Here is a 22,652-nt window from a genome sequence, read left to right on the forward strand (position 1 = left end):
TGTGGAGACTAGAAGAGGGTATCGGGTTGGGAGCTGGGTGCTGGGAACCAAACTGTCTGCGGTCCTCCATAAGAGCAGCAAAGCAGCGTTTATCTCTGAGCCATGTCTCCTTCCCCTGGGCCGATTATTTCAGGTGTTTTGCTACAGCAATGGAAGGTTGATTAACACATCCGCTTAGAATAAATATCTCATAGTGCTTTTGGGTTTAGCATGTACCAGGAAGAGAAGGCAGTGCTTTCTCTGTGTGTATTTCATCACCAAAGTCTCATCTCACATCTGTCCTATAAACGAGGTGGAACTCGGGTTAGGAAATGGAAGCTGAGAGAGGATCAGTGTGGAAGGTCACAGAAATCCAAGTTTGATTCCTTTGCAGGGGTTTACAGGGCCGAGCACAGTAAATGGTACATGGTACACACTCAAGGTAAAAAACATTTCTACTTTGATTCAACTCAAGTATAAGCATCTACAAGGAAGGAATTCTAACCCATAGATGCTGGTGCTGTTGGCACAAAAGGGGGCGAGTTAATGCATTGGGAGAGGGAGCGAGCACAGTCTAATCTAATGCCCCTGACCACAGGGCTCTACAGGATGTCCCTGCTCATTTCTCAGTAGCTGTGTGTTTTCTATCACACATTCTCTCTAAGGTGGTTCCTTGCTTGTCACAGGTTGGCGCCTTCCCACTTCTGAGGCGGGAGTCCAGAAAAATGGTTGAGGTTGCTTTTCGATGTACCACAACAGGAATACCAACAGCTGAAATAAACTTCCATTTTATTTTACCAAATATAATTTATCAGTTAAGTCGACATTTTGTCAATTCAGTTATAGCAACTATAAATAATTCTCTTAAGACACAGTTCTGTAACTTTTGAAGGATATGAAAGTAAACCAATTTTGTTTCTTCCAGTCAGGCCAAAGAGTACATGCGATAGGTACAACCAGGAGGGAAGAAATGAAATCTTCTAGTGAAGTCAGCCTCCCTCTCACTCCAGTCCGCCTCTGCTCACACACGCTGAGGCTGGCTGTGCCTACCTTTCCATTTTCTAGGCAACGGAAGAGGGATGCTCCAGTCTCCAGACAACCTGGTCCAACTCCAGAGATCAGGATAGGGTAAGAGGCTGGGGACCTGGGGCCACAGTCCCATGGGATGGTGCCGGTACAAGAGTCTGTGTTTTGAGGTGGAGTTAGGCCAGAGGGAAGAGCAGAAACAAGCCCAGATTGGTTATTAATCTGCTTGACACAACTCCAGCTAGATAAACCTCTATGGATCCTTCCAATTCTAAGGTTCTATGATTTCAGGTGATGTGGGAAGAAACGAGGGTGAGAAAACAGACCCTGTAAGGGCTAGGCACAGTATCGGTAGACACAGGGCACTGCTAGTCCTCTCCTTGGAGGCCGGTCCTTTAGGGGTACACAGGGGAGGAGTTTATGGGCTCTTGACAAACAGACTAGAAAAAGCCCTGCATGCCAGTTGTTGAGCTGTGTTGGGCTATGTGTGGGGAAGGGGCTCCATTTTCCCTCTTCTAATGATGTACAAGGCCGATGCTGAAGCAGGCAATTGGTACCCACCTTGCTAACTCTAACCCCCTTCTGAGTGTATAACGGGATGTGTGGAGACGAGGTGGGGGAGAACATTTTAGGACACAAACCTGCTGGAGCAGGGGCTGACAATCACTGCAGACTTATGGCCTTGAAGTAGGCACAGATACCTACAATGAGGGACGTTTGCTGGCAGATGGAAAGGGACACATGGCCTCTGTTACCTAGGGGATGAGGTGAGGTTAGAGCTGTGACTTCCTTAGCACTGGAGTCAATGCCTGGCACTGTACCTAACACAGGAGGCACCCCAGAACTATTGCTCAATGAAGAATTATTGCAGGCCACGCCGTGGAAAAGGCTCATCTGGGCAAGGCTGAGATTTGCTGAATGAGTGAATGGATGGCGAATGTCCGTGAGCAGGAGGCAAGAGAAAGGCCAACTGACCTCTGGTATGATAGAGTGGGCGCTTTTAGGAAGTGACAGAGGCCAAGGCAGACCACGTGGTTATGTTCTCATGAGAAATGGCAGTGAGAACACCGCCAGGTTGCATCAATCGCTAGGTCACTTGCCACATTTCCTTGTCCTGTCCCCAATCTTGGAAGCCTATCTGGCACACTGTGAGGAAAGGGGATGCTTGGAGACAATTAGTGAGGAGGCTGGAACAGACACTAGGTTCCCTAGACTTGGGGGGCGGGGGCGGGGATGTGGACATTTGGAGACCTATGGATGACATGGATCTGTTTAGAGCCCCAGGCCACTACTCGCTCGGCTGGAAGGCAACCAGGCGGTTGGGCAAGGCACGTGTGCACAGATGGAATTACCGGCCTAGAGCGGGGCTGTGATTACCAGAGGCTGAAGCAACTTTCTCCTGCCCAGTGCCTTGACGTTGGTCCATTTCTAGAAAAGTATGTGCGTGTGTGGGAGTGTTAGTTATCCCTCCTCCCTCTGTTTAACCAAACCAGAAACAACTCAGAGCCCACTTATACAGTGTCTCATTAGGACCAAGGCTAAGGCTGCTAAAGCTAATGCAAAGGCCCCCAGATGCCAGACAGAATGCCATGGTCCCAATCTACCTCCCCTGGAGGCACCCCCCTCCCCATGGAATTGCACTTGGTGATTACTTTTACTGCTAATTTCAGCCTGTCTGTCCTTCCCGAATTCTTGCTACCCAAACTTGGTTCAATGTATAAAAATTCCCATTGAAAATAATGAGAATTTGGTATCAAAGTGAAATCTCAGAAAGATGTGGGAGTGTAGTGTTGGGTCGCATAAGAAAACAAAAGGAGAAAAATATCCAAATAGAAAGTGCAGAGGGGTGGGGAAAAGGCTGAGTGGCTATGCTAGTCCCCAACATCTGTGTCTCTGTCCCCAATGAGCCAGAGGACATGGAAGCTGAGTGCCAGGAGCCCAGTGCCAAGCAGGTCCCCCAGAGCAGTCAAGTATGGGATGGAGAAGTTGTCTGGGTCCAGGCCCCGACCCCACATCCAGTGCACCATCCAGTCTGCGATGTACAGGAGAATCAGCACCTGGAGAGACAGACAGGTTCTGCCTGTGGCCTTCCTCTTTCTGCAGGGGGAGCCAGAGGCCACGATTGGACCCGTTCAGTGCCTCCTGAGGCTTGGCCAGTCACAACTTTTTTTTTTTTTTTTTTTTTTGTCACAACAGCTTGCCCTTAGCCAGGGGTTTTCTAAACTAAACTCTCCCCTTACAGGAATTCTGCCCTTGCCTCTAACTGGGTCAGACCATTCCTGCCACGTTGGCCTATCCAGGAGCCTGGTAGGGGCTAACAGTGAGAGCCGGTTTCTCTTGCAAGGCTCTTTCTCCTCTCTCATCTGGGTAGCAGCTGGCCATCCAAACTGCTTTCTCTTCATCCTTTCCATCATGGGATTGTGGGCTCAAAGAATGTAAGTCTATTCTAACATTCACCTGTAAAATAGGTCTGTGGACAAATCAGCTAAATATAAAGTCGGTTATAATGCGCAGCAGTTTCGAACACATTTTGGGTTATGCTGTACTTTGATTTATCTGCACCCTTGCTTACCTTCTATTACTATAGATGGCTGAGAACAACTAAGGTCAGAATCTGGTTATGGACCCAGGACCAGTAGTATCGGCTACAGTGGGGAGCGTGTCACAAATGTACACCCCCAGTCCGAACACTGGGCCTTCTAAACAGGAATTTGCATTTTAGTAAGAATTACATGCACTCTGCAACTGGGGCTGCACTTCATCTGGAGCACCGGCAGCTGATTTAGGGGTCCCCAGATGACCATGTCTACATGAGAAGGAGATGCTTTTTAATGGTTAGGCTCTGACACAGGCATCTGGCGGCAGTCATCCTTGACTGTACTTCATATAGACTGTGGTATGAAAATTCTGCCTTAAGGGACTCGGGGCAAAGTGGCCTGTCTGTACGGAAGCCAGGGATTACTCTTCTAGAACTTTTCACATTCCCCCTGCTCTGAGTACAGCTACCTTGTACTCCTGTAGCCCTGGCCCTGGGTGTGGTCCAGCCTCCCTGTAACTTCACAGCCTTTCTGATGGCTGGAAGAGAGTGTGGTGGTGGGGAGAGGGGGCTTTGGGATACACTCTAGGATGGAAATGGAAGCAGCTGTCTTCACGTCTTAGCCTCCTGAGCAGCACAATGACACATACTGGGACAGGTGGCAAAGGGACCTGGCAGAACTTTACAGGGAGCAACTGGTAACACTTTGCTTCTCTACAGACTTAGAGAAGGAAGCACAGCTAAAAGCGGCCACAGGAGCTACAGCTGGCCACAGGGTCATGACCCATGTGGTTGGCGATGGCGTGAAGGTTTGGCCTTCCAACCCAGGCCAAGGGATGAGCGGAAAGGTCCACAGTAGACACTTGGCACGTCTGTGTCCTTCGCCATCAGGGGTCGCACACAACCACATTTGCAAGGGAGAGCGGTGAACTGGGGAGCTAGTGCTGGGAAACAGCATATGGCTGGCTCTCAACCCCGCTCTATCCAAGATTCCTTAACACACTGCTTTCCTAGAGACTGAGTTGGAGGTTTCCAGGGATAGCCTCGATCAATGGGAGAACGGCTAAATCAAATCTAGTAATGCCACAGCGAGAACGCGCCACAGCATCATGGCAAGCCTGGATGACTCTTAAAGATGGATTTGTCTTGGACAGGGGTTTCGATGCTTGCTCTGCCTGTGGAGCCCTTTATTTAAGTGAAGCCAAGAATGCAAAACAGAGTCAAGTGGCACGGCCAGCAGAGGGCAGGGAATAGGTGGGTTAAGTCCATCCTGTAAGCGCCTACCCGAAAACCCCGCCAGTGTAGGTGGGCATGGTGACACACGCCTGTAATCCCAACACTTGGGAGGCAGAGGCGGGTGGATCTCTGTGAGTTCTGTGAGACCAGCCTGGTCTACAAAGCGACTCCAGGACAGCCAAGGCTACACAGAGAACGGTCCCCCTACCCCCCACCCCCATCTTGAAAAACAAAGCAAAAACAAAAACAAAAATCCCTGCCGGTGGTCGATTGCTCTTGCTTTGAGAGTGTACCACCGAGGATGAGAAGGGATGCTAGGCTAAAGTCACACAGCATGGTAGCAACATTCTCCCTGCTCCTGGCCAGAGAGAGAAGTGGCAAGAGACCATGGGTTCAAACCTGGGCCTCTTATTCCATCTGGGGCCCTGGGCTCTCCCCTGCTTTTGCTAGGCCCTACCTGGAGCAGTGCAGCTGTCATGTAGAAGATGATGAAGATGAGAGTGAGCGTGGTGTGCCCGCCCTGCATACAGCTGATGGTGTAGAGGAACACCAGGTGTCCTGGGACCACAAGGAGGAAGAGGACCCGGGCTGAGCGTGAATTCACGTCTGGAAGAGGAGAGAGGAAAGACGGGAAGGGAAGCATTGGCCCCGGGAGGTCACTGGACGGTCAGTGCCATATTCTAAGTCAGCAAACAGTTCTCTCTCCAGGGTGTTTTGGGGTGGGGGTGGGGAGGAAGGGCTCATCTGGGACTCACGCTTCAGAATAGCAGGCAGGGGCCCAGCAGAAAAGAACCTTGAGCCTGGCGCCCCACCCCCACCCCCTGCTGCCTCCCTAGTAGGGTTCCTGGCTGCCCTGCCCCTCCCTCCAAGGCAGGAATAGACCTGGGAGGTTGAGATGCTGTGGTTACCAGGGCTGAAGAAGGTGGTGCATGGACTGGGGCAGCGGCGAGGGGCTGGCTCAGAGTTCTCCCCTGGCATGCCGTTCATGTGGAGGAAGGTGGAGATGCGGCTGGCCTGCACAGCCACCAGATTGCCCCCAACACCTGCAGAGGCACACACAGGACTCAGACTCGGAGTAGCAGGGACTGGGAGGCAAACACCTTGTTCTCTGTCCTGCCTCTGTAGGGGTCCTGTCTTCCACCTTCACTGGAGTCTGCGAAGACATCGCCCTGCCCTCTGGTGCCAAGAGAACAAAACACGGTGGAGGAAGACAAATGCTTCACTGCTTCTGAGGAACCTTGTGGGCTTTCAGCTTCCCTGACGTGTAGATATGACAGTTACAGGTGCCCTTGACGCAGCTCTCAGAGCGTTGGCAGGGGATACAGCCTACCTGCTGCACCTGGGCAACAACGGCCACCTGCCTACTACACAGCAGGGTCCAGGGTCTTCCTTGCCTTAGCCTCTCCTGGCGCTGACCCAGGGACTCAGTGCTCACGTACTCACGCAACAACCTGTTTCCAGTAGTAAGTTTGACTTCTACTCTAGTTAACTGCTGGATACTGCTTGCCTTTCCTTCAAGCGCAGAACCTCGTCCCTGTATGGCTTTGTCCCAAGCCCTGAGAGGTGAACTGTAGGCCTCACACCAGCCTCCCTTGCTGGATGCTTCTATCTGGGCTTGTGCACTGAGAGGCACCAGCAGGTAGTGGGAAAGGAGTCTAGTGTTTTTTTTTTTTTTTTCTGGATCCTTTTCTGCTTGTTGGCAGGAACCCACTCTTGTAGGGGCCAGGGTGGAATTCTAATGGGCCTCTCACAAGACGACTTCCGGGTTCCCTTGGCCCTTCAGGGCTAGAGGCTTTCCTGTTGCTATTTCCCGGTGCCTCGTGATACCCTGTTGGTTCTTTTACCCCACCTCTATCTTTATTAAGTCTTGTCTTCTCTAAGCTAGACTCCCTAGCCTGCTGGAACCCTGACTGACACAGAAGCCAAGCCCCATGTCCCCTTCTGTCCCCTCCCCCTGGCAGCTGATGTTAAGGCCTCACCATTAATCACAGGTGTGAAGACAGCCATTCCTGCAAAGTTGGGGTCCGAGACAGTCTTGTCCAAGATGAGGCCTCCCACACTATGGAGACATGAAGACAAACAACATTATGACCACTGAAGGCTTCTGCTCTAGTCTCTGGAATGAGAGGCATAGGCCTATCCAACCTTGGGAACAAGGACACCAGAGTGGCTTCCAGGAGTCTCTCCTTTCAGTCCCTTGCATGCAGCAGTTGTTGCTTATCATCTCCTGACTTGGCAAGAGCGACTCTGGTACACAAAGTATGAGCAGAGCCACCTTCCTGTGAGGACCCTGGTCACCTGGCTGCTCAGCACTGAGTTTTCTCTGTGTTAATTGGTTCGTCGCTGAGGGAACCAGCTCTCTCAAACCCAGTCACTGTGGTCCAGGGAACACTGCTTCCATTGTGGCTAGGCCCAGACCATCCAACCAGACAGCATCACTCCTAAGACCAAGTGACCGATTCAAAGGGCAGAACTGTGACCAATCGAACAGGAAGCAATGACACTCCATACTGGGTCTTTGTGCAACTGTTGGGGGTTGGGGTAGCCTCCCGCCCCCCTCTCTCTCTCCTCTTTCTGGAATTGGGAGGTGTCAGAAGAGTGAAAACCTGGACTGCTGACCCCCACAGAGACTGCAGAACAACAGAGAGTCCCAGGGTCCGGATGATACCGCCTGTGTCCCTGAATACAGTGGCTTTTTAGTTCCCAAGGTCAATGTATTCTGCTTTGGAATGAAACCTAACACAGACGGCTCCTGTCCCTGGCAGTAGGACACATGACTGACACTACTGAGGTATTTCCAGCATGTGTTCCACTGCTTCCCCCTCTAGGGTTTCGGATGGGGGTCTATGGGGAGGAGGGGGTGGGACAGGGGCAGTTCCTCAGGCTCCCAGCCTACCTGCTAATGGCCATGGCGATGATGACAGGCTCCCAGCCGGAATACAACACCTCCTTTGTGGCTGGGCTTCTTCGGGCCAGCACCACCCAGACAGGCAGCAGGGCCACGAAGAAGGCGCACACCAGCGGGTAGATGTACCGCCAGTGCTCTGAGAGGGAGGAGACCAGAGGGAGATAAACACCACGGCTCTAGTCCCTGGGTTCCCCCAGTTCAGCCCACAGAAGTCCCAAGGGACCAACTCAGCCACAGCACTTCTACCCTGAGTTCCGGGAAGCGTGGCATCGTCACTGCACTCGGGAGGTAGTGAGGCCACCTTTGTCCATTTTGTAGAGGGAGAATGAAGCAGAAGGCTACTCAGCTCCTACACTGTTCTCATTTTGAGGCAAGGTTTTGTTATGGAGCCCAAGTTGCCCTTATACTCACTATCTTCCCGCTGTCACCTCCTGCGTGTGCTCCACCATGCCCAGCTGAGGCAGAAACGCTAACTGTGTCTCTTGGTCTGATCCCAGAAACGCCCCGCCCCCCCATTCTCTTCCTCCAGTTTGCAAGCAGATTCTAGTCTTCCATTTTTCCCTTTCCCCTTTCCACATCTCATCCCTCCAAGAGAATTGAAACTGCTAGGATCAAGCAGGTGTGAGTCGGGACACTCTCCTTTCTGCTGCCTGCCTGCAGGAGCTGAGATCGGCGTCTACCTAGCCTGGCCTGCCGAAGATCGGGAGCTGGGACAAACTGTCCGTACAGTTAACAATAGAGGAAAACTCTTCACAAGCTTGCAAAATACTCTCCCAGCCCCACCTCAGAGTCCACCCAAGCCACTCTCGGTGGCCTTAGCCTTACTCAATTCCAGGTAGAGTCCCCAGCTGATGCCTGAGAGGAGTGCCAAGGTGATGAGGTCGCCCAGGCTAGCAGCGATGGGCGTGGCCACATTGTCTGGATTGATGCCAATTTTTCGAGACCCAATGATGACTCCAATCATGATCATACCTGGTGAGGAAGGGGAGGCGGGCCGGGTAGGGTGAGAGGGAAGAAAAAAGCGGGGGCCATCAATAAATAAAAGAACATGGAGGTGGAGGGCAGAGTTAACACCCTGGTAGAAGCGTCCTCACCCCTTCCTTACCCAGCACCAAGGAAGCAATGAAGGCCGTGGCCACACTGCTGGCGCACAGCAGGAAGGCATGTGGGATACTGAAGTGGCCGTCAGGGATCCAGCCAAAGACGACAGCTGCGATGGATGCCAGGAAGCCCACCACCGTGGCCTGGACCTGGGGAGTGGTGTGGTATTGTGGACAGCCTAGTTAGCTGAGGTTGCCGAAACACCCTAGCCCTTAGCAAGCAGGCAGGAGCACACTCTACAGTCCTTGCAGGCTAGATGGATGCCTTTATTTAGTTTTAGTCCTGACCCAAGTACAGGGTAGTGAACTCTGCAAAGATGTAGGACATGTTATTGGCTGGCTGGATGTTTCTCTGGAGATGGGGTGAGAGTCAACAGCACAGAGATCAGTCAGAGTCAAGACCTGGGACTCAATGGTGAAGACATTCGATCTGTGTGGCCTCCTGGGGAGATGGGACAACAGTGGCAGAGGATACTCTAATACTCGCCAATGTGAGTCCACTGCAAAGGAAGATCAGTGGAGGCTCAGAACCCCCAGAACCACCTAGAGCTTAGACATGTGACATGGAAGCTGCTGGGGCTCTCCCTATCTTGGCCATTTTCCTGAGTAACTAGTCACCTCCTAGCCTACTTTGCAGGACACTGGAGAGTCACTTAGGAGCCAGCTGGGCTGACCTAAGCCTTTCAGGGATTCCTGACTAAGGAGATGCTTAGCCTATGGTCTCTGGTCCATGTTTTCTTACCTGGATAAGGGCCATATTCCCTGTGATCATCCTCCAGAGCTCCTTAGGTGTGTCCATTTGTCCAATGTTGGCCTGGAAGAGGGAGGGTGAGGGGCTGGAGGAGGCTGCACAGAGCATGGGGCTCTGTCTGTTACACTGGGTCAAAAAGCAATGCATGTAGCTTAAGACTCTGGGACTAAGCCAGGCGTGGTGGCGCACACCTTTAATCCCAGCACTCGGGAGGCAGACGCAGGTGGACCGCTGTGAGCTCGAGGCCAGCCTGGTCTACAAAGCGAGTCCAGGACAGCCAAGGCTACACAGAGAAACCCTGTCTAGAAAAACTTAAAAGAAAAAACTCTGGGATTAGGGCGTGAAAGCAGCCAAGGCAGGTGCATCCCAGGATGTGAGGGCAGCTGAGGCAGGCTCCATTCTGTCTTGTGTCCTGGCAGGCAGCACATTCCTGCATGGATCTGCATGACTCTGTCCTGGCTCTGAGGCAGCTTGTTCTCTTAGGGAAGGCAAGGTCAGCTGCTGGCCAGGGCTGAGGCTGCCAGTACTTGGAAAGGAGTGGGTGGCACCAGCCAGGAGAAAGGAAGAGCAAGTTGGGGTGGGTTAGGCTGGCTGCCCTCTACAGCATCTTCTCCAGACTTGGCCATAGAGGAACATGCCTGGCCCTGAGTTTTACCACCTCTTGCCTTGCAGCCACGGCCTTCTATTGGGCTCAGTCCATGGATGGCTGTGTCCGATATGAAGGGTTGTGGGAGGTGGAAATGCCTATTCTCTTGAAGAACGAGCTGCCATGGGGAAACGGGATGGTTTGATGGGGGTGTGGGGATGGCCTGGCTCTGCTCCTGCCCAGCTGCAGAGTAGGGCTAGAGATCAGAGGAGGCCCCCACCTGTGTGGCTGGAGGGACCAGCATGATGCCTGCCTGTCAAAGCTGCACAAACAGTCACGAGGCAGGTTGCAAAGCAGGAGGTGGGGCAGGCATCCAGGGACGGCTGGGACATCCAGAGTCCGAGCCTGGGAACTGTTCTGGGCAGGGAGCCTCTGCGCAGGGACAGGACACCCGGTCTGGGATCTCCCTCCACGGCTTCCCTTTCCTCCCCAGGCCTAGGCAGTTGTGTAGATACCTACTAGTCTCTGTGTTGCCCGTAATTGCCCATTCTCTTCTCCCCGGCCCCCTCCCCTACTCCCCATAGCTAGGACACTCACTGCAGTGGACAGCCTCGACGCCAGGGTCATTTCCAAGTTCCCTTTGAGCCCCAGCAGTGCAGGCACCAGGATGAAGACCTCTGTCACCTTCTGGAAGACCTCCCAGTGCTATAAGATGAACACGGAGTCCAAGAATTTCAGTACCTCAAAGGACTGGCATTGAAGCTGAATAGAATGTGGGGGTCAGGGGACAGGACGGGCAAACAGGACCAGCAGGAGCAAGCACATGAGGCACCTTGTCCCCCCACCCCAACCCCCAAGAATCCCGGAAGTAGAACAAGCCCAAGAATTCCAAAGAGCCCTCATCCCAGAACAGTCCAGGCCTGACTATCCTTTCTACGTGCTTTTGTGGGGACCCCACAGTGGAACCACCCCCAAGCTGGTTTATGCCCCAGAACTCCTTGCTAATGTCCTCTCACAGAGCACTCTGCAGATCCCTTGCCTTCCTCCAGTTTCTCCATGGCCTCAGCCTTGGGAGGTGTTGTCTCAGCTGTGGAGAGCTAGGCTCCACAGGGCTGGGGCTCGGGTGATTAGAGCGTTTGTTTGGTTTCTATTTCCAAGGGCTTTGGGTCTTGGCCACAGTGACTTCCCTGAGCAGGCTCTGAATTTAGATGGAGCTTCTCCTAGGCTGGTCTGCAAGGGAGTTTTTGATTGCTCTCTCCAGTCCCATCTCTTAGCTAACAGAAGCAAATATACCCCTGTTGAGAGAGAGGCTGGGCCTGAAGACATGGGTTCTAGTCCTGGGTCAGCCAGTCCTCCTGGCTCTCCCACCAACCTTTTTTGGCTGACATATGCTAACATATTTTTCTCATTTAGTCACCTTGCGCATGAGAAAACTGAGGAATCCAGGTTGGCCACTGAAAGTCCCCTTAGTTGCAAGGAAAATGGAGGATTTCTTGCAGAGATCAGGATTCTGCCTCCCCTCCTGGCCCTAAAGGGCATGGGAAGCCTACAGGTTGGTAAAGGGAGGAGGGGCAGGCAGCAGCAGGATGTATACAGGCTGGCTAAGATGGGGACAAGGAGCTGTAATGGGCAGGCTGTGAGCTGTGAGTCCCTGGGCTGTGAGCTGTGAGTCCCTGGGCTGAGAGCTGGGAGTCCCCTAGAGGAGATCCAGGGAGGGCTCTCATGCTGTTTCCCCAGTACGTTCCTCATGTTCCTCACGATGGCCAGCTGGGCTCCTGCTCAAGTGCTCTGCTCAGGGGCCAGACCAGAGAGCTAGCTAGCTCATAAGGCAACCCCAGCCCCTCTAACTCTACTGCTAAAGAACAAGGCTGCAAATCAAAACCACAGTGAGATGTCACCCCATGCCTGTGAGGATGGCTAAGAGGACAAACAGAAAACACCAAGTATTGGCAAGAGACCTGGAGATCAGAACACTTTTGTATTACTGGTGGGACTATAAGATGTAGCTACTATGAAGAACAGTATGACAGTGCCTCACACTAAAAATAAACTGCATGTGGTGGATCTGCTTGTATCGCTAGCACTTGGGAAGTGTAGGCATTGCTGAAAGCTCAAGGCCAGCTATCTGCGTAGTAAGACTCTGTCTTAAAAATAAATAAATAAACAAACCAGGTGGTGGTGGTGGCACATGCCTTTAATCCTAGTGCTTGAGAGACAGAGGCAGGGGATCTCTGATTTTGAGGCCAGCCTGGTCTACAGAACACGTTCTAGGGCAGCCGGGACTATACAGAGAAACCCTGACTTGAAAAAAAAAAAGCAAAGCAAAGCAAAGCAAAGCAACCAAACACACAAATAAGCTGGGGAGATGGCTCTGTCAGTAAAGCGCATGTTGCATAAGACTGAGTGCCTGAGTCTGGCTCCCTAGCACACACATAACACACCAGGCACAGCGGTACATGTCTGTAACCCTAGAGTTAAGGTTTGCTGGGTCTTGCGGATCAATGAGCCATCAGCTTAGCCAACCAGGGAACTCCAGGTTCAATGACAGACTCTATCTCAAAGTCAATCAGTCAATCAATCAATCAATCAATCAATCAATCAAGGTAGAGACAGGTCTGGAGAGATGGCACAGTGGTTAAGAACATTAACTACTCTTGCAAAGGACCTGGGTTGTATTCCCAATGCCCACATGGTGGCTCACAACTGTCTACAATCCCAAGAGATTTGAAACCCTTTCTGGCCTTCCCGGGCACCAGGCATGCATGTGATACACAGACGTGATGCAGGTCAAACAGCCATACACAAAAAATAATACTAAAAGAAAGAAAGGAAAGAAGAAAATAAGGCGGAGAGCAGCAGAAAAATGCTGGCCTCCATGTATATGCATATAACCACATAACATGTACACAATCCATCACACACACACACACACACACACACACACAGAGGAAATGAATGAGTGATTAAGTAAATGGTATGATTTAGCAACCCTAGTACTTCTCCTGATCACTTATCCCTGAATCCTAAGTATTTATCCAACACTGAAAGACACATCTGTTCATTCCAGTTCATAGCTTCATTTACTCACGCCAGCCGAGAGGTGGAACCAACCCAATGTCCATCAAGAGCCGAGTGGACGAGTAAAGTATGGTACATCAATACTGAAACGTGTCTCTGCCTTGAAAAGGAAATCCCGACCCACGCTACCACATGGAAGAATCTCAAGGGCGTATACCAACCAAGCCAGGCACAACAAGGCAAATATTGTATGATGCCATTTGTATGAGCTCTGAAGTGGTCACCACACTCACAGGAAGAGAGAGAGAGAGAGAGAGAGAGAGAGAGAGAGAGAGAGAGAGAGAGAGAGAGAGTTGTGGTCACTAAGGGCTCAGGGCCTAGAGAGAAAGCAATCAGCATCATATGGATGCACAGTGGACCTGAGAACACACGCTGCACACGTCATGGTGGTTTACAGTGTAGTTTCGTGTTATACGATTTTTCTGCAACATTAAAGACAAACTAACCTACAAACAAGCCAGGTGCTGTGTCTGTAATCCTAGCATTCAGAGGCTGAGGCAGGAGGATTGGGAGGCTGAGGATGGTTAGAGGTACAAAGAGAGAATCTATCTAACTGAGGAGAAGATGCGCAAGGCCATCAGAGGGGGCTGGGCCGGGCAGCCGAGGCTAGAGCACTGGGTGGCCCTATAGGGACCTTGCTTTCTTGTCTGTGATCTTGGGGTGTGTGTGGAGTGAGCAGGACCCATGGCTTGAGCAAACCCTTGTGTGAGCTCCTGCGCCTAGGATTCCTTTCAGTGTCTCCTAAAGGACTTGGACACTCTGAAGACTCCTGTGGAGGAAGGGGCACTCCCACTTCCACAGCAGCTCTGGCCTTTCAGCCATCCCCTTTCAAACACTGGGGAAGGTGAGTATCTTCTCCCGTCCCAGGCAGCGCCCCCACCCCCACCCCGACTCCCACCCCCGTGAGGTACCTCATGAGCCCTGTGACTGTTACTCTTGGACAAGGCTGGGATATACACCCATGGGGATCCAGCTCCCTTTAGCTGAGGCCCAATCAGACTTACCCCTCTCGGGCTTCAGAGGGAAGAATCCGTCCCCTCCCTTGGCAAGTGTGCTGACTGCAGGCTTTTGGAGCTCTCGCAGAACAGCCAGCCCCATACTCTGCCTAAGCTGCTAGCTGTCTGAAAGCTCAGCTCTCTAGGGAGTTGAAGGCAATGGGCATATGCCAGTAGAGAAACAAGACCAAAGGGAGCACTCGAAGTATATGCAAGGGGTATTTTCTGAACTGTTTGTAAGGAGTGTATAGCACGTCTTTATTGTCAAGGAAAAAAAAAAAACTCAGCTGGGCATGGTGGGACATGCTTGTAAGTATACCACCATCTGGGATGATGTGGCAAGTTGTAAGTTGGAGTCTAGCCTGGGCTACACAGCAGGAAGAGCCTGGAGGAAAGAATGTATAAAGGTTAGTTATGCTCCCCTAGCTGCCACCATAAACACCCCTAATTTTCTCCTTCTAATACATACATGCCCTCTGCTTTTAAATAAAGGGGGACCTAGGAGTTGTAGGGTTTGGGAGGGATGAGATGGGACAGGTGGGCAAGGTTAAAGGACCAGAGCCAATAGCAGCCCTATGCAGAAGGAGTCTTCCCCACTCACAGAATGTACAGCCTGGGACTCCCTCCCACTACCTGACCTTTTGGCCCACCAGAGCCCTATGCAGGTACTTGGGACAGAAGAGCCAATCCCCACATCTATTTTTTCCTACCCACAAACCCCTCTCAAAGATGCTGCTCAGGCAGGGAACCTGTGGCCTGTGTGTGTATATCAGACTCTGGCAAGCAGAGACAGCCAGAAAGCAGGGTGGTCCTGAGGATGGAGCAGTATAGATGAGACTGGCTTGGAATGTCCGCCCCTGAAGTCAAGCCAGTCAGCTAAGCCACCAGGAAAGCCACCACCCACACCTTCCTGTACCATGGGAGATGAAGCAGGGTCTAGGAAACTTGGCTTGGCTTGGGGATAGAAGGAAACATCTACGATTTTATTGCTTCTCAGAATCTTTTTCTTCTTCTTCTTCTTCTTCTTCTTTTTTTTCTTCTCCAAGACAGGGTCTTTCTGTGTAGCCTTGGCTGTCCTGGACTCGATCTGTAGACCAGGCTGGCCTCGAACTCACAGAGATCCGCCTGCCTCTGCCTCCTGAGTGCTGGGATTAAAGGCATGCGCCACCATGCCCAGCTCAGAATCTTAGCCCCCTTTCCCTTTGCTCTCTTTCCATGGTTCCTAATATTCTGAAAGTAAGGAATGTGACAAGACAGCTGCCTCTACACTCAAAACTGACCGGGACCCAGAGCAACCACCCTAAGCCTCAGAGCTCGGAGATCTTGCTGTGACTTCCTTTCTTGGCCATCCAACCTGCTCTTCCACCTGCCACCTCAGCTGGCAGAGCCTCCTGTTCCGGAAGCATATTAGCAAGAAGTCAAGTCGGGGGAGGAAGAGATGGAATCCAGATATTAACTCGGTCCCCTCTACCCGCCTCCCATCCTAGCGCTAGGCACCAAGCTGCCCAAGGACTTTTCAGGTAACCTTGTGGCGGGCTGGATTATACTTTCCATCTGATAGAGGCTTGTCCCACAGGCATCCTGGAGGTTTCCAAGCAGAGGGGCCTCAGGGCAATACCTGCATGGACTGGGCTGTACGAAGAAGCATGAGGAGAAGAAACGGCGCGCATGCGTGCGTGCGTGCGTGCGCGTACACACACACACACACACACACACACACACACACACACATACGAGGCAGAGATGGGTGGTCAAGGGAGACAGGATCTGAGTGTCCTGCCCAGGGGCTCCAGCAGCCTCTGGGAAAGAGATGTGTTCCCTTTCGTACCACTTCCCCAAGGCCATGCTAACATGCACTTTCATCTTTGAAGGTGTGTGTGGGTGGGGGGTGTGGGGGGGTGGGGGGGTCTACTTTCTTTGGATACTTTAATAAGCAAGGGGGGTGCATTAAAACACTGACTGGAGAGCCCTCTTGTTCTAATCTAGTTGAGAGGTCCTGTGGAGGTCACATACCACCTGCTGCCCCCGCCCCTCTATTCCTCACAAAGGCTGACAGAAGAAAGTGGATACGATGCTCTGCAGGAGCTCAGAACTTGGGGAGGGGCCACAAAGCCTGGGCAGTTTGAGGCCCCTAAGCAGTCTCTTTCTGAAGCCAACACCAGTCTCTCTTATCTACTTCCCTCGCAAATATGGGCTGCCTTGGGCAAGTTAGAACACACTACAGGTTGCTCCCTTTCTAATCTGGAAAACACCTCTGCTCCTTACTTCACTGCGGCGGCTACTGTGCGCAGGAAGAGAAGCAAGAGGTCAGAGGAGAGACAGAAGTGGGTCTTCTCGGAGAAGCCCTGTCTTAGCTGCAGTGGGAACCCTGGGGAAGGCATAGCCGCCTGCTGCTCTGAACCACAGGGGCCTTGAACAACCAGCAGATGGCCCTGTCTTAGGCACTTCTAGACTCTCTCACTGCAGGCTGTTGTTTATCCTGCGAGGGGGAGAACACAGGTGTGACTCCTGCATCCAAGAGCCTCTATCGTCCCCATCGCTTCCCTGCTCCTGTCCTCCCATACTCAGCCAGTCCTGTCATCTTGCCGTAGCCATCTGTGGGCCCTGCTTTAGCCCAGCTGTGGTGGGGAGGTGGGGGGTGGGGGGGAGGGGCACAAGGACAAGCCAGTCATTGTCATCTACATCGACTGAACCCTAGCTCTGCTATGAGCCCAAGATGCCACACTGAGGGAGATGCCAGACCTCGGTGCTGGGTGCTGGGTGCTGGGCAGCTGCAGGTCCCCTGCTACCTAAATCTCTCAAGGCCTCAGGCCCATGGGCCTCAGGCCCTCCGGAGCCCTGACATGTGTCCCAGGGCAGGGGCTGGATCCTCATCTCACTTTGGCTCTTTGTCACTGTAAAAGCCAATGCCAATTGTTTTGGTTCCCAGTCTGTCCTGTTCTTCAAGACAAGACAAAAACAGCAAGCTCCTCACAGTCTTAAGCCAGTCTGCAAATCCTGGCCATAATGAAGGTCACAGGGGTTACAGACAGCTCTGGGGGAGATTACCAATGGCATTTCTCTCTCTCTCTCTCTCTCTCTCTCTCTCTCTCTCTCTCTCTCTCTCTCTCTCGTTTTTTGAGACAAGGTTTCTCTGTGTAACAGCCCTGGCTGTCCTAGAGCTCACTATGTAAACCAGCTTGGCCTCGAACTCACAGTGATCCGCCTGCCTCTGCCTCCCGACGGCTGGGATTAAAGGCGTGCGCCACCAGCACCCGGCTGACCAGTGGCATTTCTATGCCACATCTTCCCATCTACACAAAATAGAGATCAATGCCTTTTCCCTACTTCCTCAGCTTACAGGAGAGCCCTCCAATTAGGTCGCCCCCGCCTCCGCCGCCATCATCGCCATTATCAGAAACTAAGCTCACTGTCTCCCACTTTACCACGGGACGCTGGTTCTGCAGCCCCCTTGTTTTCATCTTGTAGTGCGAGAGATGGAAACTGGGGCTTCGCGCATGCTATGCAAGCATGTACCACTGAACAATATTCTGCAGCTCTTTAGAGGCACTAATCTAGAACCTCAGAAAGGAGAAGTGAGGCAGACTACAAAACCGGTCCCATGTCTTCGCCCCTTTTCCCTCCTCCCCACTCTCAGGCCCAGGAAGAGAGGTAACTAGCATGGGAGGAGTCCCAAGCTCTGGATTGCCTTCCTGACCTCCGTGTAGGAAGCGAGCTGACAATAACAGGTTTGAGGAGAGGGCAGGCAGCACCAGGCACTTTTGCAAGCTGTAAGTAGCATTCTCATTAGCTTTCAAAGCTGCAGGCTTCTCCTATAAGACTCAAGAGTCTACAAGGGCATTATAGGCAACACCTACAACCAACCACCTTCAGTCACCTGGGACGGGCCTGGGGACCCCTACAGCAGTCTCTGTGTGCATGGCTTGCCGAGTCAGCTGGGCACAAGGGGAGGTGCTGTTGAGCTTCTTTTGGGAGATGCCACAGTAAGTGAACCCTGGGGCCAGATAGAAGTGATCCCCAAGGACGGGGCGCCAATCTCCTTCTGCCCCTGTACTTTGGAGTACCTGGGACAGAGCCAGCATTTAGCAGGCACATTTAGCAGGTATATCTTGATTAACTCAGCACTGGTGGAAAGCTCTGTGTGCCTCACTGAGCTTGACTAAACTCACCAAGTTTACCTGAAAACAAGACTTTCTTTCTTCAACCTGGAGGCTTTTGGTAAGTCCTGACTCACAATGCACAGCATGTGCTAAACACAGCATCCGTCCGTGCCCTGGCTCTTAGCTCCCAGGTCGTATCAACTCTTAGTGTTCTTTCTACCCAGTACCCTCATGAAGCAGCCAGCTTCATGACAGACAAGGAGCAAAGAGAGACAGGTCTGCCCAGATCCAGCTACATTCTGTTCTTATCTACAGCACTTGGAGCTTTCTCAGATCTTATACCACCTTCCTACACCATCCTCACTCGCCAGGGAGACTGTGCCAAGGATGCACAAAGATGAGCAATACAAAACGCCTTAAGAGCTTTCTCACTGGATCTGAGACCCTCCTGACAGCTGAGTAAATTCCTGCCCAGCAGGGGAACGGAGGAGAGGCTTGAAAAGGAACTTTCTATCATGGGCATGCTTGAAACCTCCAGTAAAAGAAAAATAGGCAAAAAGCGGAGACCCATCTAGATGTCTCCTACTGAGCTGGACTGAAGAACAGCCCTGAGGAGGCATGGCGAGCAACAGCCCTGTCCCTCTCTTCCTCCTTTCGGCCTGAGTTCTGGAGTTCCACCTGTTACTGTTAGACAATACTGCCCTGACCATCTCCCTGAGGCTACTTGGTTTCTCTGAGGCTTCTGCAGGAAGTAACAGAGACAAGGATGAACCCCAGGACGTGATCCAAAGGTAAATGGTATTCCAGGAAGCAGCTGCTGCTTCTGACAGAGGTGGAGAGGAAGTTCCACGAGTCAGTTCCCCAGAAGGCCAAGGTAACGAGGGCTTGCAGGCAGAAGCCACCCTCCTCAGGTCTTACCTGCACAATGTCCAACACCATGCCAGCCGCCACGGTCCCGAAGCCTGCCAGGAGGAAGGGGAACAGCACTTGCAGTCCAATGGAAAAGGAGGTCTCCTTGAGCGGGGAGGGTGGTGCAGGGCCGCGGTCTGTGCTGACGTCGTCGCTTTCGTTGCTCTGGCTCCCGTTCTCCAGCAGCGCGTCCTCCTCCCGGACTCCCTTGGCGTTGGCTCGAGACTCAATCACTACCACCTCTACCCCAGCCCCATCAGGCCCCAGGAACTCTGAGGTCCCAGCCAGGGGCTCTCGCCCAGGGCCATCCGAAGAGCAGGGTTGGGGAGTAAGGCCAGTACCGTTTGGCTGGTGGATGTCCTTTGGCTCTGGCTTAGAGGACATGACAGGCAGGGAGGAGAGGAGGGGAGAATCTATTTATTTTTCTTTCTCTCTCCGACTTCAACTCGAGAAAGAACTTAGTCTTGGGGTGAACCCAGGCTTGAGTGCCGCAGGACCTCTTCCCACGGCTCTCCACTCCTACCGGGCAGTGTAAAAATTGATCTACCAAAAGGCAGCCCCATCAAGCAATGCAGCCAGGAGCTGGAAGGAAACAAAGTCCTCACCAGATGCAGCAGCTGCCACTAGGGGTGTGGGTGCCTGCCCCCCTGGCAGCAGCACCGGCTACACTGCCACCGCTGGGGGAGAATCTTTGGTTCTCAGTGGCCAGCTCCTCCGAGCAGGGGCACACAGAAGAGAAGGGCTCAACCTGAGTCTGGAGTGCCTGATGCTGCAAGCTCTCTCTTGCGAAAAGCTGAATGAGTTCAGACTGTTGAGAACGCAACCTCAGTCTGAGGCTGGGGCTTCTTCTCACTGCTGCTGGGTGCCTTCAGCTTCTCACACAGCCCCTTTGGGTTCAGTTGGTCCCAGGACAGTCTCTGCTGTCTCTCCCCTTTCTCCCAGAGATCTCTTCCCTTCTTGAGAAGATCCTGTACTTTCTCAGTTGCCTGGTCCTTAAAGTCACAAGAATCTGTGTGGAACACCTTGTGTGGGAGGAAGGGGGAAAAAAGAGAGAGAGAGAAGAGACAGTTGGTACATAGCCAAAACCAGTTGCTACTGGGACAATCTCCAGAGCATGCAGCAGTCTGTCACAGAGGTTCTTTTCCCACTAAAATTACACTGCTTTGCCCCACTTCACGTGGAGGCCCAGTAGGCTCTAATCTCAGCATCCTCCAAGCCAGCAAACCACCACTCTGCAGGAAGATGCGGTGTAGGAGACCTCGGCACTGCCTTCTAAGCAACCTGGGTTGGGCAGGGACAGGCTCAGGAGCTGTCTTCCTGAATCTTGGTAAGAACTCAGTATTACTTAAGCGTACTTCCTTAGCTGTGAGTTACGCATTCAGACACAAACTCTCTACACGAGACAGCAAGGCAGAGCAAACAGGGAGACTGATGACTGAGAGAAGCATCCTTAGACCTCTAATTGCCCTAGCCGCCCCCCCCCCCTGAGGAAAAATGCCAGAACTCCCCAGGCAGTGGGGCAGGGCAAGCTAGCCAGATCAAGGCCAAGAATGAGACAGAGGCCTACTACCTACTCTTGTCCTTGAAAGTCAACAGTGTTACAGAAACCACAGAGACTGACCCTATGCTCCTTTCTCGCTGTCTCTGCTTGACCCTGTGGGCTTGTCAGATAGGACATGGCAGGTAACTACGTTGAAGAGACAGAGGGTGAAACTACTGATTCTCTCCTGCATACCTACCGACAGCTGGACATAGTGCAATCGTTAAAAACGAAAATATCGGTAAAAGATGGAGAAGGAGGAAAGACAAACAAAGCCGGGCAAATCCAAGTGTCACAAGCTAAATATGCATTTACTCTAAAACCATGTCTCTGTCTCCCCTGTCCCCCACTTTTCTTTGCTTAAAGCCTCCCCCCTCCCCCCCTCCCCCCCCCCCCCCCCCCCCGCCAAGAATCTATTCCAACTTGTTGCGTTTCACGAGCATGGCTTTCAATAGTTTAAAAAAAAAAATCCAGGGGGTTTTACAGGTATGACGAAAGAGCCTGTTAGTATTCCAAACACTCACAATTAGTCAACTCCAGTTTGGTTAAGGCTGAATCAAACTCTAGGGCCCAAGGTATGAGTCCTCCGTCAACTAGGTCGCCAGCCAAGCCACCTTAACACAGCACCCTTGTTTTCAAGGATCCTCACCAGCCAGCACTCTCGAGAGGAAACACTGAGTCCACCGCCCCCATGCCAGCAAAGTTTCTGAGTTTGCTCGCTAAAACCTGACACCCCTACCACCACCACCCCGTCTTGCTGGCAGGCTACTTTGACCTGGAAGGGGGCTAGCAAGGGGGCAGGCCAGTCTCTCAACTACATCTCCAGAAGGGCCACTACCGATGGGCCGCAGGCCCTAGAACGCCCATCTCCTTTTCAGGCGGGGGATGGACAGAAAAGACCTGTTTGGGTATCCCCAACTAGAGGAGCTGGGAGGAGGAGTAACTGGAAGGCTTCCTCCGAATCCATGCAACCCAGACTCCGCAAAAGCACTGAGTGCAGGAGTTCCGGTCCTCTCCCACCTACCCCCAGACCCAACAAAACTGACCTGCGCCTCTCTGGGGAGGAAGGACGCCTGGAGTGTGGCAGCAGGGGCCCGCGGTATCGGGGGTGCAGGGTTACCCCCTCTTTTCATCACTCTTCCCCCTCAGCCGTCCTTCTCGAGCCCCCGCGTGTGCCCCGCTACACCCCCAGCCAAGGCGAGCGTCCAACCGCGACACCCGGCTCGCTACATTTCGCTTCTGCCTTCCTGCGAGGCCGCCGCTCCGATTCCACGATGGGGAGGTGGCCTGTTGGGCAGGATATTCCGCCTCGGGCCGGCGGGGACCGGACGGGGCCTGGGGTGCCGAGCTCGCTCGTCCCCAATCGCCTCTTGCCCGCGGACTTGGACAAGAGTGGTTGGCTGTGGGTGGCAAACGTGATCTGGGGCAGAGCGGGTGGCACTGCACCCCCCTCATCAAAAAAGTAGATTCAGGACGGACAACTGCATCAGCCAATCAGGGCAGGGAGATGGGCAGGCCCCGCCCAGACCCCACCCACTTCCCCGGCGCTTCGTGTGCTGGGGGCGGGGTAGGGGGAAAAAACGCCGCAGAGTGACAGGAACTTAGAGTCGGAGGGTGGCGTGGGCTCGAGGTGCTCGAGCGCGCAGGCGAGTGGCGTGCTTGAGTTCCCCTGACCTCGCCAAGGGGAGCGCTCCGGGTACGCATGTACCCCTGCATCTTGGCTATCTCTCGTGAGCCTCTAGCGTTCCACAAGACCCGAAACCACCCCTGTGAGCCAGCCAGCTGGCGATCGTGAGGGCCCTGGCAGCCATCGCCTGTTCCTTCCTCGCTCCCAGTCCCTACCTTCTTCTTGGGCACAGTTCCTTTCCCTCAGGCTCGTCATCTCCCTCCAGGTTCCTTGTTCCTCTG

At 52.9% G+C, this 22,652-nt stretch overlaps 1 protein-coding gene across 2 annotated transcripts; it reads right to left on the minus strand.

Moving 5' to 3' along the window:
• Nucleotides 1-751: 751 nt before the first annotated feature.
• Nucleotides 752-22,652, minus strand: SLC41A1 (solute carrier family 41 member 1). 2 transcript variants are annotated; one of them, XM_084784848.1, is made up of 11 exons: nucleotides 22,587-22,652; nucleotides 19,214-20,226; nucleotides 10,720-10,827; nucleotides 9,528-9,599; nucleotides 8,791-8,935; nucleotides 8,511-8,657; nucleotides 7,674-7,821; nucleotides 6,757-6,836; nucleotides 5,686-5,820; nucleotides 5,235-5,383; nucleotides 752-3,062 (listed from the first exon to the last, which is right to left on the minus strand). In XM_084784848.1, exons 2-11 carry the CDS (start codon nucleotides 19,586-19,588, stop codon nucleotides 2,877-2,879), a joined length of 1,545 nt encoding a protein of 514 aa, XP_084640974.1. In that variant the 5' UTR covers nucleotides 19,589-20,226; nucleotides 22,587-22,652; the 3' UTR covers nucleotides 752-2,876. The 2 variants fall into 2 exon arrangements, with proteins under 2 accessions (XP_084640974.1, XP_084640973.1); XM_084784847.1 differs by lacking the exon at nucleotides 22,587-22,652 and adding an exon at nucleotides 21,791-22,197.

The sequence above is a fragment of the Acomys minous genome (genome assembly GCF_964271855.1).
Source record: "Acomys minous genome assembly, chromosome: 1".
Lineage (NCBI taxonomy): Eukaryota > Metazoa > Chordata > Mammalia > Rodentia > Muridae > Acomys > Acomys minous.